General features: G+C 40.8%; 1 protein-coding gene across 1 annotated transcript in view; it reads right to left on the bottom strand.

The window, feature by feature from the left end:
- Positions 1-20,535, bottom strand: part of LOC124616365 (wiskott-Aldrich syndrome protein homolog 1-like) — a 145,568-nt gene extending 125,033 nt beyond the window's left edge. Inside the window, exon 1 of the mRNA XM_047144675.1 lies at positions 20,253-20,535. Within this exon, the coding sequence (XP_047000631.1) occupies positions 20,253-20,535 (283 nt within the window). The remainder of the gene's footprint in view (positions 1-20,252) is intronic.
- Between the last annotated feature and the right edge of the window lie 215 nt (positions 20,536-20,750).

The following is a 20,750-nucleotide window of genomic DNA, read 5'->3' as shown; positions in this document are numbered from 1 at the left end:
CTCTCGTAGACGGTAGCAGAGCACTATCTCTACCTGTCTGGTCTCTCCTCTGCGTTTGACAATAGAGTTTCCATTGCATCCATAACGTTGATGTCCTTGGTTTTACTTTCAACAAAGATGTTTTTGACTCTTCTATGAGCTGAATTGACCCTTCTGATGTCCCATTCTTCTTCCATTGCGTTCCAATTTTCCTGCAAGCATTACGCCTTGGGTTCCATACACTTCCTATTAATTTCAACTGTAAGTGGACTACGTTGCTGAATTCCTGTCTCACTCTGAACATACGTGTACTTTCTTCTTCCTTCTATTCTGTTTGTCTGCCTAAAGTCTATGGTTGAATTTTTAGAGACGTTCATCTGCTGTGATATTCGATATCGCGGTATCTACCACCCTTAGAGATCTTCAAATGTATCTCATCGTTCCTCAGTAGCTTAGTATTCAATTTCTTTCCATATAGATTCTCCAGGAGGAGTATCTTAAACTTCAGTCTGCTCTTCATCGTTGCTGAAATGTGATCAGGGTATGTCCCTGGGGACGCCTTGCATCCCAACATCTGATTTCGGAATCTTTGACTGACCGTAATGTAGGCCACCAGGAACCTTCCCTTGTCTCCTGGTCCTTTACTCCTCCTGTGAGTTTTGAACAGTGTATTCGCTATTACCATCTGAAATTTATTGCAGAACCCAGTTAGTCTTTCTGCTTTCATGTTCCTTCTGTCAAGCCCATGTAATCGCGTAGCTATGTTTTCTGTTAATTCACCTACTACTGCAATCCACCTCCCATTAAGTGTTAGATTATCATTTCCCTTCACATACCTATTTATACGTTCAGAAACTCTTCATAGATTTCGTTCTACTGATCTTCCTCTGCTTGTGACATCGATATGTGTAGCTAAACTGTTGCTGTCGGTGTCAGTTTGCTGCCGATTCTATGGAAAGTAACCCGTCACGGAGCTTTTCACAGTAACTCACTCTCTGCCTCACCTTCCTGTTCACGACGAATCCTTCTATAACCTTTTCTGCTGGTGTTGATATTGCCCTATATTCTGACCAGAAATCCTTACCTTCTTTCCAGTTCAATGACTCCTCCCCCCTCCCCCCCCCCCCTCCCCCCCGCCCGTCAACATATCTTGTCGTTTTGTCATGGTTCCCTCACGACATGGCATTTCCTGCATATCCTGTGGATCTGAATAGGGACTAGTCCAGAACCTTTTGTCAACAGAAAGATCATCACGAAACTTTTTACTTACAAGCCACATGTATTGTGGATACACATTGTGTGTCTTAAATTTACTAATTTCCTTGTCTTCTTTATTCTCACGCCGTGATCACTGAGCAGTCTTCCGCCTTTTAGTAGTCGTTTCTTACCTCAGAGCAAGGTTGCCCCGAAACTCTGCCCGACTTTGACGAGGCCATTGGCAGAACGCGACGGACTCTATATCGGACGTGTTCGGCCATCACTGCTGATGATTTATATTCGAAATTTAAGCATTTACCGGGTTCTAATCCAGAAATCACTTCGTGTTGATTAATAGTCAAAGTTGCTGCCCATAGGTCGTGGGCCACTATTACTGCTCTGTAATTAAAGACGTTTATTTCACACTTGTCTCAGTGCTGTGTACGCAACAGCACATTCATCTGTGGGTTCGATCAGAATTATCAAGACCAAGATATATGGCAGCACATGAGATCGGAAAATGAGACATGACAACAGGTTTAAAGACCCACTTGTAATCTTACCCTCCCAAACATCACCATTAAAATACTCTGTCTTTAAGTTTCGAAATCTCGAAGAGGTGTAAGATATATAAAAGAAAAACTTTTTACTTATCTTCATTTTCACTTCTAGTTGTTGGGCTGAAATTTTGATTTAACATTGTGAGTTCCTGATGACTAAATAACTGATGAACATTTGCTTTTATATTTATTTTATTTTATCCCATTCTTCTATATCACACTGACTTCGCAGTCTCCATTTTCATACAATCATTAATTACATTGCTGTAGGCAAAACTTAAAAAAAAAAAAAAAAAAAAAAAAAAAAAAAAAAAAAAAAAACGTGCGTTTCCCTCGGAGGCATGCCTGTTACTGCTCACATTCTACGTACTCACAATATTCCAAAGAGTTTACAAAGCGAAAGAGTTCACATACTTCCTTGACAAAAGAAGAATCAACGCCAAGTTATAACATTATTTTATAAATGAATCCAGAAACAAATTTAATAATTAGCTTTAGAGTTTGCAATTAATAATATGAACTTAAAGTATGTCAGATATTTCGTAATTTCAAATATTTCTACAAGAAGAATAATTTTAGCTGTGTCGATTGTAACAACTTAATTTCTTTTTATAGATTTTTTTGCCCGAAATATAATACACCGTACACAAAATCATGAAATTCTTTTAGTTAAACAACAGAGATAAGGTTCACCTATACAAGAATCGATGGTACAAATGGTATTGGTTATTTCTATAAAAAAAAAAGGTTATGTTAGAGGAGGACGTCTGAACCTTGGATTTACTTTCAAAATCTTTTCTTAAACAATTTACTTTCATTAACTAGCGATTCATCAAGAACATTAACACATTTAATCACACTATGTGAGCGTGGATGTAGTTGCCAGTGGGTAACTGACGAAATCAAATTTCTTTCAACAAATGGAAATTTTATTCCTAAAAACCCTTTCTTTTTTAAAAAAAAAGATTTAAAAATTATAATCAGAAAGCACCCTCTAAATATCAAGTTACAACAATTTATTCAGAGGCAGAAATAACTTTATTTTTTTTGACAGTATGAGCTTTCGGGCTGAGAAGCTTGCCGCTCCCTTTTAAAACGGCCGTAGTCACGACCGCTCACAACAACCCTTGAAATCTGGTGCAAATCTGCAACACACCAGATTACTTTAAACTAGAAATTTTAACACCTCACACAAACACATATTCTATGCACCCCGTAGGAGGGATGGAAATGGTACAAAACACTCACATTAAAAAAAAATTACTTGCCACCGAAAGTGCAACTTGTTTTTAAAAGAAAACTTTACGGTGTAACGGTGGCTACTTTATATACTAAAATGATCATTTAAATAAAAACCCATGAAATGCAGTCTTACATAAAATGTACAAACATGCTCTATATTACACATATACCGCCTCTCAAGATGATAGGCAAGATATGAACATATTCCAGGAATTCGGCCTTTACATCTTAAGCAATAAATTCGTTAACACCGAGTCCGACAAACATGACAGAGGCAGCTATTAACGTACGGCAGACCGACAGACAGACGACAGACAGACACTAACTGCCTAACAAATGCGGACGGGTGAAAGAGGAGCAAGCTGGAGACGAGAGACAGACCAAGAAAACAAGTAGAATTTAACGAGTAAATGAAACAACATATCACGAATTACTTAACTTCTAATAAATTGCGATGTCTGGCGAAGACCTGGCGCAGCACCCCCAAAACGCTCTCCCGAACCGTCCGCTGTCAGCCGCTTCAACGGACGTAGGAAGGCGCGCCGATCTCCCGTCTCACGGCGTCACAGCTCGCAGCGGGCCGACCGATGTCGTGGGTTGACTCCTGTTGCTCTCGTGTCGGCCGCGAAGCCACTACCCCTCGCTATACGGGGCGGCCCACTGGACTCACGTGGCGACCTCACATGCGCCGACGCTCAAGACGGACCAGTCATCTTGTGCCCCAGTGCGCGATCGACCAACTGATCGATCCAACCGCCAATGACCATTGCCTGAACAAACTCGAGCAGACTGGCGGCCTAACACATACTAGCAGTCCAGACGTCAGACAGACACTGACTGCCCCACATTGACCCGGCTGACCAACTGACCCGACTCGCCACCTAGCGAGCTCACAGCGCCCCTTAAATGCACGTGAACAGGCTACCTTTCCCCTTTCCCACCAGAGGGAGACACCAAAGTTGCGACTGCCACAGCGGCGCCACCGCCAAAAACGGAGGGCGACTGCTTCACACAACGCGCTGCGGCGCGCTCTTCAAAACAACAATTTTTACCACGGCTCAGTGTCCCCATTACACACTCTCCATGTGAAAAGTACGCTAGATGAAGATGACAGGAGATGTAGGCGTGCCTTTTCTCTCTAAAAATTAATAATTTCAAAATGGCTTCAGCAATGTACACAAAGAAAGCGCTAGAAGAGCGCTATCGAAAGATTATTATATTCCATATCCACAATTTAAATTATGAGCAGGAATGTTGGTTCTGTTGATTGAACAATAATAAGTATAGTGGCTGGATCCGAATAAATTTGAAACGACCATACAAAACTAATCCCAGGTGAGAGAAATTCCACTCTGAGACTCATTGGAAGAATCCACCCATAATAGAGGTAGCTTAGCAGACGCTTGTGCGACCTATACTTGAATACTGCTCGTCAGTCTGGAATTTGTGCAAAAACCGATCATACTTTTTATGAAAACCTTTTAAAGTGTAGGAAGAGAGAGAGAGAGAGAGAGAGAGAGAGGGTGAGGCTGCATTCTGGCGAGTTATTGGAGGGGTAGTAGTTATTTTCTTAACAAAAACTTAGAGAAAGTACGGTAGAAGAAGCAAAATACTGGCAAATCTGCAGTTTGAGACACTACATTTAACGAACTGTTAAGGTCAGGGCGTATGCGAGAAACACTGTCTTTAATAAGAGAGCTCATTCGGTATCAACTGTTGATACAAAATTAAGCAAGAATTTTCTGAAACTATGTTCGGTTCACAAAGTTTTCTGTATGAAACCACTGACACGTGAAAGGGCATTCTAGCTCGGCATCTACAATGCACTCAGAAACAGTTATTTTGGCAATGAATGGAGTAGCGAAAAACGTGAGAGTAGGGAAAGATATGTGGGATGTATAGGATGCCGATGTAATAATTACGCAGCCATGAGAAGATTATCAAACAGATATAGATATAAGACAGTATCGTGGTCATTCTTTGACCGGTGAATAAGACAGAGCTAGGCGGCCCCACACGGGTGACAGCAGGTAATTGGCGGTGATCAGGCTATCTATGGAGCGGGGTAGCCACAAACCAGTGTCAGGGGACGGTTCCTCTACTGTCCGTCAAGCGACCGCCTTTTCAGGAGTCCGCGGCTGTCGCGCACAGCCGCTCGCCGTGAGCTACTTCGGCATTTCATTTAATGACACTCACACGAGCGCCACTCCCGTAATGGCCGCGGCAGAGAAATATCACAGCCTAAATGGCGTCGTGCTATGCGCAATGCACACCTGCAGTCCGAGGCCGACAGTATTTCATCCAGCTAAATATTCGCGAGCTGTTCACTAATAATGTTTTCAGCAGTTGTAATTCGAGAAACACCGCGAAGCGGTGACAGTGGCCGTCGACATGGGCAGTAAACTAGTGAAGATAAATTTGTCTCCACACACGGAGAGACAGCAACAAGCCTGACCCGTCGCAAATATCCCGCTTTATTTCACAACCTACTTGCGCTGGTGCATTTTTTGATAGCCTTACCGGGTTTCCGAACGGAACATTAAATGAGCATTATGGAAGAGGTGAGACACTTGTTTCTGGAACAGCGCGAAATGAATAGTACTGATATGGAAACGAAAAGTAAGAAATGACGCATGTTCCAGTTAAAAGCAGATTTAGTGGTACGTGTTATGTCATTAGTCCGTGCCCACAAATAATTAACAAACCGTAACTGAACCACAGAGTTTCGCAGTCTATACTAGAGGATGTACAATAGCTTTCATTTTCTAAAAATAAATTCGTTCTTGATGTTCTATAACGATTTTTATATGTCCACTACTCGATTTCCGGCTTCTTCTGCTCTTGTCAAGTAACAGTTGACGGCCACAGTCTCGAATCGAAAGAGATGTTAAATAAGAGACTCACGAGAGACTAAACTGGGAACTTCATTATTTTAAACACAGTCATGAATAAAAATAAATTGACATATTGCGACAAATAAAATTGATGTTACTATACCTAATTCACTCACAAAATCGTAAAAGAAATAGAATTAAATAGAGTGCAAAAGGGAACTATACATGTTATGACACTTGCTTGCTGGTCAACAAACCAATGTTACCCTCTGCGAAGATTTTTAATTTTGACCGCGTGTTTGTCTAATGGATAAGTGTATCGAACAGCAATTTTAAATATATTGTAATTAATAGAAAAACTAAACAGGTTTTAACTTTGGCGTTCCTTGAAAGTAGAAGAGTTCATACGAATGAAAAAATAAACGATCGCCAGCCTAATTAGGCACATTAATTTGAAATATTATGTTCAAGATAACTGAATGGCAGTAGTTGTAGTGACTTTCATTAAGTCTCCCTTGGACCAACACACATGAATACAGGCCAATCTAAGTTGTGGGTAGCAGTAGTTACTATTAATGCACAAACCAGTAATCATACAAAGCAAATTATACCCAACTCACAATAATAACAGTTACAATCTCTATTATTACATGATTCAGTAATGAGATGTTATTGCAGGAAGCACCGAACTAAAGTTGAACGTAGAGAGGCTTCTGACTTAACTGACATACAAATAACACAAATAAAATTAAATAATACCACAATTATACTGTTTATACTCCCAATTCATGAAATGTATCAGATTTCTTAAGTAGCAATAATATTCCAATTATCTTTCTAATACAACAAAAATTTGGTGGAGACCCATAAATTGATACTGTATCACTAGTCAAACTCTATGATTATTTCAGTAGTAAAATTCAATTAAACTAAATTTATTTCCTAGCGTCACTTGGAATAGTTTATGTATTCATTCTTCAAAGCAGATTACTCGACACAGAGCTCGATTAACCCCCAAAAATCGTTCATGACAGTAATTAAGGCTAAATTATGTTTCAAGTAAGTTTAACTCATGGGCCTTTTTCATCAACTGTGTAGCAGGTATTTTATACAGCAACATTTACACAGTCTGGCACTGAATTTTAGCACATGTAATACACAGAAGTAAATCACTAATTCGTTAGAAACAAGATACTCGGTTTTCTGAACATTTAGGAGGAGATCCTACACAGGTTCATGATAGGATGAAAGTTATGGTTCCAAACACAGGTTTATAGCATTTAGATTATTACTGAAAACACTCAAACAAATTAACTGGTCCATGCTCTGATACATATCTGTATGCATGAAGTTGGTGGAGCAGTGGTGACGTAGTGGTGGCAAGCGACGTAGCGGCTAACTGTACTCACGGTTCTTGATGTTTGAATGCTCTATACAATTTCTTCTTGGCGACGGATTTTTAACGTGTTGGAGCCATTCCTTATTGTCAAGAGTACAATGCGATAGTCAAATCCACATTCGAGGCAAAATTCCTTGCAAAACGGCTTCCAATTGCCTCCCTTGGCACCCTCGATGTGTACCGTGCAACGGCTAGGAACTGATTGCGCACCGTTCCCATCAAGGTGCCGCCCAGTTTGAGCGCCAAAACCACCTCTTACATCGCTTCAAGAAATTTCCGTTACGGAGGGACTTCCCTACATCTTTTACGTTATAGAATACAAGTGTCCTAAGCATAACCAGCTTCCAGTATCCAATGTTTTCTCTATAAACATAATTCCATCATAGAATTTCATTATTTTAAACATTATTTAGTTTTTTTCCATACATACTTTATGAACTTTAAATTTCCTGTCACAAATGAATGACCTTAATTAACAAAGAACAGACACTTCATAATCACAGATACACAGTTACATAGTATAAACCTACTTCTAATCGATACAGGTGGTACAATGTCCATCTAAGACTTCGATTGAGCCCTAGAATTTGGCTGTCAATCTGTGCTATTAGTTTCTTGTATTCTAGTATTTTTCGTAGTTTCATCTGTCTTAGAAGTATGAAAAATATTACACTGTATGTCATGATAATGGGTTTCCATGGGGACGCGTCCAGAAAAATTAATAGTTTTTGACTATTCTGCAGTTGCATATTTGTATAATTACACATACGTCAGTAGTTTCAAATATAAGCAAACAAAACAAATCTGAATCTACGCGGCACTGTATTCTAGAAATGGTTTCCAATTCGAAATTTGTGTTCCAATTTCTACGTTAGGTTTAGGTGCGTTTTTGTGAGTGTTAAGGGTAGGCTATGCCCCATAGTAGATATCATTATTCCCTTCTTTCCATTCATAACAACACGAGCACATAATTCCATTTCAACAGGCGACTCCATCTAAAAAGCTAATTAGCTTGTACAATCGTATTTCAAACCCTTCTTGTACTAGATGATCAAAAATACCCAGACATGTATTAAGGACCCTTGTCCTTTATGACTGCTTGAACTCTGCTGACGACACCTCCATTGAGGTGTGTGAATGTCTGCAGAGGAATAATGACAGCTCATTCTTCATCAAGAGCCGAACCAGAAAAGGCGGGGATGCTGGACGCTGCAGTCTGGAGCGAAGTGGACTTCTACCTCATCCCGAAGGCGCTCCAATTGGATCGGGTCGGACTCTGGGTAGGGCAATCGATTTCAGGAATGTTGTCTTGCACAAACCATTGTCTCACAGGCACTTCATTATTATAGGATGCATTGTCATACTGAAACAAATCGTCGTCTCCAAACTGCTCTACTGTAAGCTGTGCACTTTGCTGTAGAATATGTTCGTGCCCATGCGTCGTACTAAGCGCAAAGGGGACCATACCCTGACCACGAAAAACACCCCTACTGTGATGCCACCTTCGCGGCACTACGCTGTTGGCAGTACACATGATGGCAGGTAATGTCTTCCAGGCATTCGCCAAACTCAAACCCGTCCATATGACTGTCACAGAGTACAGAGTCATTCATCACTCCAAATCATTTGTCACCAGTTATTCACTGTCCAGTGTCGTCACTGTTTAAATTACCCCAAGTATCGCTCAGCACTGACTACACAACTGTATAGTTCAGGAGGAGCTACTCTGCCTCTGTACCGCATTCTTCCTAACTGCCCACACAGGGTCAGGGTGCTCACTGAATGCCGGTAACAGGGGGATTCCTTCTGATAATTTCATACGATTATTTACAACAACACTGCGCAATGTTCGACGGCCCTGCTTGTCAGTACATGAACTCCGCCTGCAGCTGGTTTAGTTACGGTTGTTCTTTGCATTTCTACTGCACAGTCGCAACAGTCGACTTGACAAGCCTTGAAGGGTTGAAATATCCCTAACGGATTTCTTACGTGACATCCAGTGGTTAGTCCACACAGCTCTCCTGGCCGACTACTCTGCTGTTACAGGTTCTTCACTGACAACATAATTCTACCCGCCTCCCAACTTGGTTTCTTGGTGAAATTGTTGCTGAAAATTCTGGTTGTTGCTACTAAACTGTTGGTACTGTTGTTGGTTTTGTGAATACTGATTATTAAAATTTTGACGTCTGTGAAAATTATTCTGAAAGTTGTTGCCACTCCTAAACCTTGTATTACGTCTCGCATTCAAATTCCCTACTTAGGTTTGATGTCCATACGTGTTATTTCTGTTGGTGTTTTTGGAGAAATTTTTGTAGACAAGCGAATAGAGAGAACGTCGTACTTCCAAAAGTTGTAAAACATCGCGAAATGCATTAATGCTTTCTTCTTATTGCCCCGTTAACATGGGGATTCGTAATGAACGCGGTAATTTAGAGACACATAGCTGTATTAATGCTGATTCACTATATGCCTCGGTAAGGTGCTGATTTTGTTTAATGGATGGGAAGTCAGAATTTTCAAAGAACGGTAAGCTGATTAACTGATCTTAAATTCCTCGTTGTGTAACTGACAAAAAGGCATTTTGAAATTTTTCTAATGAGTAGCAGTGTCTTGTACTGGGGCGAATCCTGTTGGCGGGCTCGCACTCCAAAAGCTGCAAATGAACTCCAATTTATGAGTAATAGGCCCGTTAGGTGCCAAGGAGAATGAAAACTTGTATCCAGAGTAAGGGATGTGGATATGTTTCGTTATTGCGAAATACTTTGAACTTACGTACTGACAAGAAATGCTTTTAATCGAAACCATCGTGGCGGAAATTCTGTGTTGGTTCATTACTGTTAAAACACGTGTTTTTCGGACGTTTTTCTGCGACTAATTCTTTCACACGTCGTAATATAACAAGACTGTGCTCTTGCGGTGAGTGTGAAATTATTCTGCCTGATTGTAGTGGAGGTTACTATGTACTTGATTGTATGATATCTGATCTTTTAACGTGGCAGTTTCATGGTGCAAACTCTTAACTTTACGATTCAGTGTATTGCTGTGTGAGCTCAGCTCATTAATAGCACGGATCATAGACTGAAATTGTTCGGATCCAATGAAAGGGGAAGGCAATGTCTCTTCAGATTTAGTATCGGTATTACTTTCTAAGATTTCTGTTCTGATCTAAATGCCATCAAGTCTTTCTGTAAGTTATGAAATTTGAGCAGTATTGTTGGTGTTATTTTCGTCGATCTATTTCTGCAGTTTCTTTGTACACTTCTTAAGTGTGAGTATGTCAGATTTGACCACGGTACAAACAGTATCAGGGTCTAATTGTTCAAATCTACTGGTGACAGTTTGTATGTCATATTGGTGTTTTTCGTGTTGTTGACTCAAACGAGTTTCTACTTGTATTTTATGCTCTGTAAAATCTCTTTGAAGCTGTGTGTTCGTGTTTTGTACGGTTTTAAGATAACCGAAAACATGCTGTAGCAATTTTCTAAGTAAGCTATATTTTTGCTGGTTTCATGTTGTTCGTGAACGAGAGTTTGCGTATGTGTTCGATCTCTTTGTTTTATTGGTGAATGATCTCATTTTGCGCTCACTAACAAAGTAACAAAGAGCAGAGCGTATGCTGACTGTATTATTTCAAAAGATTCCAAAAACGATTTCGATCTGCACAAAGTTGTCGCCAAGTGAAGTATGTACGTTTAAAATATGTAAAACAGGAACGTTTGAAATATGATTGAAAATGCGTAACTGACTGTAGTCTGAAACAAGTGTTAGAAAGGAAATGGCATGTAAACGTGTAACTTGCCTCGTCGTTTATGCTATTTGCCATGTATTTAACTTTTCTGACTACGAGAATGTTAATTTAATTTAGCTGCGTGAATGTAAACTGTCAATAACTTTAAACCAAACCAAAACTGCATGAATTTACGTACCACAAATACTGAGTCTGATGCTGCACTATTGATCTGAAATTGGCCCTGGTAATAAAACAAAACTTGGTCAATTTGAAAACAATGGTCCCTGTGGTTAATGAATGCTATCCCTGAAATAATAAAATTTCTTATCTTTATCTGCGCAATGGGAACGCTCTTCGCAGTGCTCTCTCTTAATACTTTAAATTGTGTAGTCAGCAAACAGCTATTGTGCAATGCTGTGCTTGGCATACATTTCAATTAAAACGAATAGGACTGAAAAAATAACTTGTTGAGAAATATAGTTAATGAAAAATGATATGGATCTGGGAATTGGTATTGACTTGGGGTAAGTAACAATATGGAACTAACGTTAAAACTTGTGTTTTGACTCTTTGAAAATTAATAATGCTCACTGTTGACACACTCAATAAATTGAGTATACATGAACAATTAGCTTTACAAAATCATTGTATGTGAGTGCTAGGTAGTGTCTCAATCATCACTTATGAATACCCGCATTGCTTTAGAAACAAAACAATTTTCTTTACCTTAATTATTTCTAACTTCTGTTGAGATTCCTTTTACAGTTAGCAAACATCGTAGTATCTTGCACATAAAAAATCATTACGGCCCACAGCGAGTAAGAACATATCCAGCACACATCAGATACAACACATCTTTACACTCTAGAGTCCTCCATACATCTCTCGATCTAAAGTTACTCTACCACATTACCCATAACAGCATGAATCAGCGATCGCTGTTGAACGGCGACGCTACTACACAATCAATACCTCATTTGATCATCTCTGGTTCAATATAACAGTTTCTTACAAAACTTGAATTAATTTACCCTGTGTATAAACGTTTCAAAGGGTTTCCGGGTGTTTTGATCAGATAGTGTATATTTAACTCGAAAACTGGAGAGGACAACTATGTCTGTTAGGACATTGTGCAAGAGGATTGCAGGCGTTGCCATACGGTTACCAGATTCAGTGCTCGACTATAGGGATTATTTTTTGAAGATAAACAACAGCATAGAAGTAACTACAGAGAAGGTCTCAGTTTTCTGTCAAAGAATGTTCTTCTGGGAGCCATACTAGTTGAAATTTAAGTGCTAAATGAAAAGGAGGTAGTTTAAATAACCACAAGAAAGCAAGTCCGAATGGTTTTGGCTCTCCTGCATATGGACAAATTTGCTTACTTCATGGAATGACGAGGATATAACATCTCTCAAGAAAATTGTGGAACAACGAACGAAATTACATTGGGAATTAACTACCATTTTCCGGCCTCAGCTTCTGTCCGCAAGCGGCATAAAATAAAATGTTTGTCTACGTTGCCATCTTCTGCAGCAGCTGTTAAATTCAATTATTACTTGTTTCTCATTCTTAAGCCACCTGCAAATTAGTTAAAGAGAATTTTTACAACAGACGCTTTCCGCTTTTGTTTATAAAGCATCTTCTATTCTCCAAAACACTGCCTATCATTCATCAGAAGAGTAGTCTATGACAGTTTTATGCACAAAGTCTGAGTAATAAAAGAAAAATGCGTGTGTAAGAAGTGGACCTCCATGCAGTCTTGAAGAAGTAACGTGGTCCTCCCAACGGAAACCCAATGCTGATTCTTGACATGAAGATTGGTAATGGGCCACAACAGAGCAAAGCCACAGCAGAGTCAGTCGAAGGCTAGCAGAATATTGGTAGAATTGGTAGGTCACCAGAGAGCATACTCACAGTATTTCGTCTAGAGATTATGGTTTTAATGGGCCACCAAAGGTCCAAACCCACTGTAGTCCTTGTAGAGATTATGGTAGCAGTGGGCCGCGTACAGACCCACTGTACACATTTTAGAGATGAGCAGCATCCATCCGTTGCGACTGGGCGGGTGTACAATCACAACTGAAGAGTCTTTATGACAATATAGCAAGTCCATGAACCACCATTTGTGCATTCACTAATGTTACTTTATTTTTTGCAATATCCTTAGAATCAGCAATGCTGTTAACCAGTCCCTTGCTGAATTACCAACACACGTGCAAGCACTAACACAATCATATAACCTCTGACATTTTATACATATTGTATGACCAACAGAAGTGTTCAGTAAAATGAATCCCTACTATTTACTTAACTTGAAAAACTGGTGTCTATACAATTACAATTTTACAAAATAAGAATACAATTACAAAGGTACAAAAACATCATTACAGTAAAGAACATGATAGTACAGATAACATTTGTAGTAATACAGGCTGTACAAAAGAATAGAAATAAGCACATACATCAGTGTTACAGGAATTGTGACATAAGTAAATAAATAATTGAAAAATGAGAATACCCACTGAAACATTAACTTGACACATGAGCATTAAAAGAAAACAGAATAGAATAAATAATATCTGAACATCTTTCCCAAGCAAAGAATATGTTACAAAACAAAATTAGATTTGAGGATAACAGTATTCCTCATCATACTGAATGCAGCTTTGTATTAGAAGAAAAAAAATCTACCAAATTTATCTTATTAGGTAAACAGACATAGACAGGAAGAACACAAACACACAGGGTACACATAAACGCATAGCAGAATAACACAAAAGAAAAGGACAGGGTCTGCTTTCAGTGTGACATATGGTGCTGCAGTACTTGTGGTGAGCATTTTATACCTCTTTTTCATTTTTTTAATAATATCCTTCATACTGGTCCCTCTATAACTTTCAGCCAAAAATACTTCATTTCCAACTAAAACTTCATTTGTCTCTCTTAATTCAACATTTGTTCCCACAAAAAAATCCTGTTTAGCTGTATTTATACTTTCGTATCTTTTTAACCTTATCAGTTGTTTTCAAGAAAATCCTACCTTTCTTAATTATGTTTTTACTTACTTGGACTGAAATGATTGGGAAGGTGAAACTTCTAAATATAATTCTGAAACTGCTGAGTGAAACTGAACGTGCTAAGCCTACTTTCTCTTTACTTATTCTTATCATCTCAAAACTGACCTACAATATCCTGGCGCAAAGCAATCTGGCTGCTCAAGAATGCTAACCTGACTTCAAATAATTAATGCAAAAGAATGGCCCTGAATTAGTAGGAATCCTAACAATAACCCATACATTTCATAAGTCACTTATTTCACAGAAAACCTTCATTACACGAACTAGAGCAATGCCGTGAGCACCAATACTCCTATGTGACTTCGTAGGCTTTCGCGGCGTAATAAGTCTTGAAAGTCTCTTCGGGTTTGCTGCCGGATCCTAAAATCAACTTGACTCGATATTTCGGCGATCCAACTGGTCGCCGAAATATTGAGTGAAGTTGATTTTAGGATCCGGCAGCAGACCCGAAGAGACTTTCAAGACCAATACTGCCAGCTAAATAAAGAGATTCTAACTACTGAAGGCTCTAACTACTAATAGGCTTGTGGTTAGCGAAGGAAAGATTTTGTTGCAGAACAAACTATGTATTTACCAGATTTTACCTTAATCAAGTGACAACCAGTTCAAAAAAATTATATAATCATCAGTAATAAATCTCCATGACGGAAACACATTCAGACCGCCCACTCGCGCTAATACTGCAAACATCCAACACTGCTAATTATTAACCTCTAACCTCCATCACCGCTGACTACTCACACCCAACTTCCATCATTGCTGGCTGTTCACCTCCAAGTGCGAGTCCGACCAGCCACAGTCTCTCACAGAGTGTGCACAGCGCTGTCAGAGTTATTATTGCAGAGCGCTACTTAGCGCTGCCAACATACAAACACAAACAGCCTACTTACAGTATTCACCATGCCAGAGACAAAGGCCAACCCTTCAAAAGTACGAGCTTAAGCGATCAGGGAAAATTGGAATGCAGAGGGTGCTAAATACATGCGCCTAAGCACTGCGTCTTGCCGTTTTAAGCAATAAAATTTTGCATTAAAGCCAAATCACAATCTTTTATAGAAGGTCAGTAATAAATACAATAATTTTAGGGGTACATATTAAATATAAAATTATCTGTAAACCATTTATGTAGCATTTGGACACTGCACGTGAATTTAGCGTGCAGAAGATGCCAGTTCTATTACAAAAATTGCCTCAGTTACAAAGAGGTGGAGGAAAGCGTGAAATGGATAAAGTTATATTAGAACGTAAAAAATGACAACCTTCTCCTTAACTGTAGAGATGCTTCAGAAACTCTTTTAGAAAATACAATCTTTTTGGAATACCAACTGTAGGAACACAGGTGGGAAGTGAAACCGAAGTGTTCTGGATGGGCTGTACCAGCCGCCGCCAGAGACTGGGAAATGCATTGGAGGACTGAAGATGGCAGGACCTTCGCCATGATATTTAAAATGATAATGGTCCTGTTGCTGATATCGTGAAACTGGCGAAGCTCCGACTTTTATACTCAGGGGATGGAATCTGACTGGCTGGATTACGTGATGGTGACATCACAGAAATTGTGCTTACTGAGGTGGCGCCCTCTAAGTCCACAGATTATGTTAGTGCCCAGCGTCACTTGCAACGACACCACTGGCATCTGGAGATAAGTTACGAGAAGTCTCCCTATGAGCTCCTTTTTTTATCAGATGCACGCTTTTATGCATTGCGAAGTTCATGGCCAGAGTATCTACTAAAGTTGTTTTTGCACAGTCCTATCAAAACTGCATCCTTGATCACAGAGTCCTAATGGTTCGGTGATTCAGCAAGAACTGTCGTTTGTTCAAACAAAATCTTGTGTTTAACTGTCTCTCCTTGGCTATCGCTGATGCCTCGAGATCCCTATCTTGAAGGTGTCGCCGGTGCTCGGTACAGTGACTGGCAACGGTGTGCAAACAGTGACTTTTGACACACACGGAAGAATTACTATGAACTTGTGGTATGCTCAAGCCGAGATTAAGATTAACGGGTCGCAGCGTTTCTTTAAACTTCCTGGGTGGCTGGAAGACAGGTCTGATTCCAAGCCTATCAAGAACTATAGATATGTTACTAGTTATTGCATCCCGGAATTGGAGCCGTGTTATGCATTGGTTCTCCTGCTTGGCTGGATGGAGTCGCGTCTTGGTCTTCTCGGCAGCACTGACTTCACATCAGGGACAGAATATCCGTCCCTTCTGAAGACTGTCGTCTTCCCATGGTTGCATCCTACGGTCCGATAACTACAGATAATTTGACTTGTTGATGTGTGACGTAGTTTTAATCTACAAGGACGTTTGCTTCATTTGTGGATACTTCATTTGATTCAAATCATACGTATCGTCGCATGAGGACCACAGTATTAAAAACTTTGGATACGTTTAACAAAAAAACGCGAATAATTATATACTGAAATGCGGAAACGCTTGAGTACATCATACGCAAACATAGATTTAGCACGAAACCTAAGACCATTTTTCAAAATGACGTTGTTAAGCATCTCGCAATATAGAAATAAGTCATTATGAAGCCAGAGGAACATCTCATTTTCAGATGAGTCGGGTGCGTATTGTAACTGTTCATCCTGCGATAATAGAAATAAAACTGATTTAACTAAATTTAGCTCAGCGAGACGAGAGCATATAAAATCTATAGCATCGTAAATGCAGCACCGGGGATAGTTTATGTACTTACAGAAGCTAAATACAGTTATAAATTTTAGGCGTGTATATGCAAAGAAATTGCACGCCTTATTGTACCTTCACCTTTGGGAGTAGCAGTAATAGTCTGCCGTGTGGTTTTGATGGCATAGCGGGTTCCTGCAGTGGTTTTCTGTGCCAAAGCATCTAGTCACGGATATCTCGTCTCGATTACAGTTATTCACTGCCTCTTGCAGGCCATAATTCAGTCATTTAAGGACCGCAAAACGCTTCTTGTGGCTCTGGTTTTGCACGAACGTGGTAGGTTAACTCACCGCGAATACCGCAGCAGCGATCAGGAGCGAGAACTGGCTACCGGCTACTCGTGTCCCACAACTCACGACAATCACCACGATTTCTCCTTCGGGTTTTCCTTAGGTGGTAACAGGACCGTGTCGCAGGATGGGACAATCTTCAAATCGGAATACCACTGCACAATGTCTTCCTGTAGCTCTAAGAGCCGTGAATGTGGCTGCACAGGCAGAGAGTTGAAGTTATTCACCTCTGATAATGATACGTAAAGAATGATTCTGTATAGTTATTCGGGCAGTTATTCACAATGATCGCCAGCCTAATGTCAGAAACACTCCATTACGTGTAAAAAAAAAAAAAGCTTGAAGTATGAAATAAGGGTACTGCTTCAACGCAAGAAATGTTGTTCAGAGTGGTATTGTGGCCGGTTAAGCTGTTCTAATCCTAAAGCATACCAGTGATCTACTGATGGCTCATCTCCCTCCATTCATTTCCACTAGGAAACCTATCAAACGTAATTTAGTATCCCAGCCGGAAAGAGAGGGTGAAAACACGGAGTTATTTTCAGAACTGGGGGTCAACGACAGGAGCGTTACAGATGAACTACTGTCACGACACACTACCACTGCCGGATGACGACCACGTCGCCCGTGATTTATACACTATACAGGATGCCTCCGACCTACTTTCCTAGAAAACTGTGTATATGGCGTTTATAGGTTGAAATGCATTCTAGGCAAACCGCTAAGGGGGCATAGAATGGACAACATTTCTTTTGCAGGAAGGAAAATGAAGAAAACAGGCTCAACTTGAATTTCAGATTGGAATACGGGAACAAAACTGGAACGTAAAATAGATTTTAATTACTGAATTATTTTGTGTGGAATGTTTATTTCGGTGCTCCGTTACGCTTTGGTAATATCAACTTTCTCTTCCTGATAACGCACCATGCCACTCAACGGAAACAAATCTGAATTTTTGACGCTAGATGGTGTAGCTTGCACTTCCTAGTTATAGTACCACTATTCGCGTCTAACAACACGTGTTTTCGCGGCACATTTTGAGAGATTTCTGTGGGGTTCTTCAGTTTATGTTGTTCATCCAGTAACTGCATGTTCTGAGGGAAAATCACTTACTTTGCTTACGGTTCCCGGTGAATTGCGCCTGAGTTACCTATTAAGAGAATGAGCTTATGCGGAGAGACATCAAGATGCTTCATGCTGATCACGACATGCTTTGGGACATTGGAGGCACGCGGGTTCGCCGTAATGGCCAGGTATAATAGACCCTCAGCTGTTACAAACAAGTCAGTAAAGGCATTAGAAATTATATAAGTGCAATTATTCTTGCTTTAAAAACTCTCAAACTGCATCTTTCTGCACAAAAAATAGAACTGAATTCTGTGGTGAGCAGAAGTACTGTTTGGAGAATTATACATGATAGTAGTCTACGTCTGTATTACACCCAAGTTTCACAAATTATATGAAAATGATTTCCAGACAAGAATCGAATTGTGCACCTGATTTTTAAATAAAATTCTGAACTGCATGAGTGTTACACTATTGACTTCTAAATATAATGGCGAGATAGAAATTCACAATGCTCACTACTGGTCAGAAGAAACCTATCGTTGTTTACATCAGCAAGCCAACCACCAGGTCTTGTTATGAGGTGGCGAGTACTATAGCTACCTTCGTTTCAGCGCATTTTGTTAGTGTGGGTTGCTTAAATCAGGGGGCAGGTATGCACTCAGGGGAAACCTATTGTTCTCCTTTGATCGACAGGTACTTAACCCACTGTTCTGCTAAGAGGATCCGTTCTTTTGTTTGACAGGGACTTAACCTATTGCTCCCCTGCCCCTCCGACTACCCTCCCCACTCAGAAAACCTCACCCCTCGTTGCTACAGGTACAATTTCAGTTCTGAGTTATTGGACAGCCCCTCTCACTCTTATCAATTTGATTGACGACTTAATTAAATTGATCAATTGATTAACCTCTCCCCCTCTGACAAAACTGCCCTCCTCGCCTACCCTCCCTTCCAGAAATTGGCGGGAAAAAGACTCAGTTGATCGATCATTTGGAGGGAAAAAGTTTGCTGTGCATGGAATATTGTTTAAACAATTTAGACAATGTGCAGAATATTGTTTATTTCAACAATTTTGAGGATTCAAGGCAGTGTATGGAATATATGCAAATTTGTGAAATCGATGGAATATAGTTTAAACAAAAGATCGCTAGTAAACAACACATCCTGCCACCTGACACCCGACACTGACGCCGGAGTCAGGATGCACCGGTGGCCTCCACGAAGTGACGTCGTGGCCGTTAGTTGCCGAGCGATGCACAGGTGTCCGTTCGGTTCACACAAGCATGAGGCGGTGGCATCCCTTTCATACTTGACACCTGAGAAATTCCTGTCAAAATACGTGTTCACCAAGGCACCATTGCTAGTGCAATACCTCTCCACCTGTGGATACAGACGCCACAGATGGCGCTATAGAAATCTGTTCGACTGCTTTCTATCCACCACGATCCTAACAAGACATGCGAGACACGCTGGCCGCGCGCATGTGTTTACCTGCCAATTGAGGCTGACGCATCGCCAAATGATTCCAGTCTTATCTGCTACAAATCTTACGTCGGGGATAGTTCTGCTGTTTGGCTGCTCAGTGAGCTCGAAAAATTTTCATGGGAGGTCGATAAGCTTTACAGCGGCAACGTACCCATGACCAAATCGAAGCAGAATGAAGATTTGTATAATAGCGTGACTGATTTTCATATTTGCAGGCTGCCGTTAGACAGAAAAAGTGGAAATTCCTTGTAGGGACCAATGTCATCTTACAGGGAAGTTCTATGGGGCAGCTCATAATGCATGCAATTTGAAGTACCGGCTGCCTAGACACATAGCGGTCTTCATCCACGATTTAAATGGGTATGACGCTCACTTTCTAGTTGAGCACTTCGCTGATTTTGGTTTGGAGAAACATCTGGTCAGTGTCCTAACTGACAGCGTGGAGAAATACATTTCATTCTCCGAACTAATGACGCCAAAAATTATACTCCGCTTTCTTGATATGCTACGTTTTACGCAGGCGCCACTCCAGAAACTCGTTGGAACTTTTCCTAGTCAGAAAATTCATTTCCTCCCTTCACTAAAGGGACGGGATAGAGAACTGCCACTAGCCATAGGATCTTCTCTATTACTAATACCGTAACTAAAACTAGTTGATGGAGTTGGCGAGGTGGACGGGGGTATGTGCTGTAACTCACGTGACCGGCGAGGTCGTGACGGCGGAGGAGGTGGAGGAGGAGGAGATGCTGCAGAATCGGCAGTCTGGTTGCTGCAGCCCTGACCCGCTAGCCTGAGGGAGGGCAGCCCGTGGACGCCAGAGTGATGCTGTGGCGGGGTCGGCCGGGGCGGCTGCGGCGGCGGGGGTAGCGAAGGCGGGGCGTGGCGGGGTTGGTGGTGGTTGCTTCCCACGCTGTGACTAGCGGCTCTCTTGCCGGCGAAGCACGCCCCACAGGGTGTGCAGACATTTGCCACGCCGGACATTTGCCAAGATTTTATCTGCTCCGAAGGGTTGGGTCCCTTTTCTCCTCCTCCTCCCCCTCCTCCTCCTCCTCCTCCCCCGTCGCCCGACCCGCAGTAAAGGTGCTTACTGAGCCTTTCCGCTGGTTTACTTAACATAGGACCAGAATCTCTATGAATTTTACGCAACATTTCTAGGGAGAGTTTCGTTGTGGAAACTATTAAATGCATCTCGCATT

The sequence above is a fragment of the Schistocerca americana genome, chromosome 5 (assembly GCF_021461395.2).
Source record: "Schistocerca americana isolate TAMUIC-IGC-003095 chromosome 5, iqSchAmer2.1, whole genome shotgun sequence".
NCBI classification, from domain to species: Eukaryota; Metazoa; Arthropoda; class Insecta; order Orthoptera; family Acrididae; genus Schistocerca; species Schistocerca americana.
This window is presented reverse-complemented; position numbering and strand designations above follow the sequence as displayed.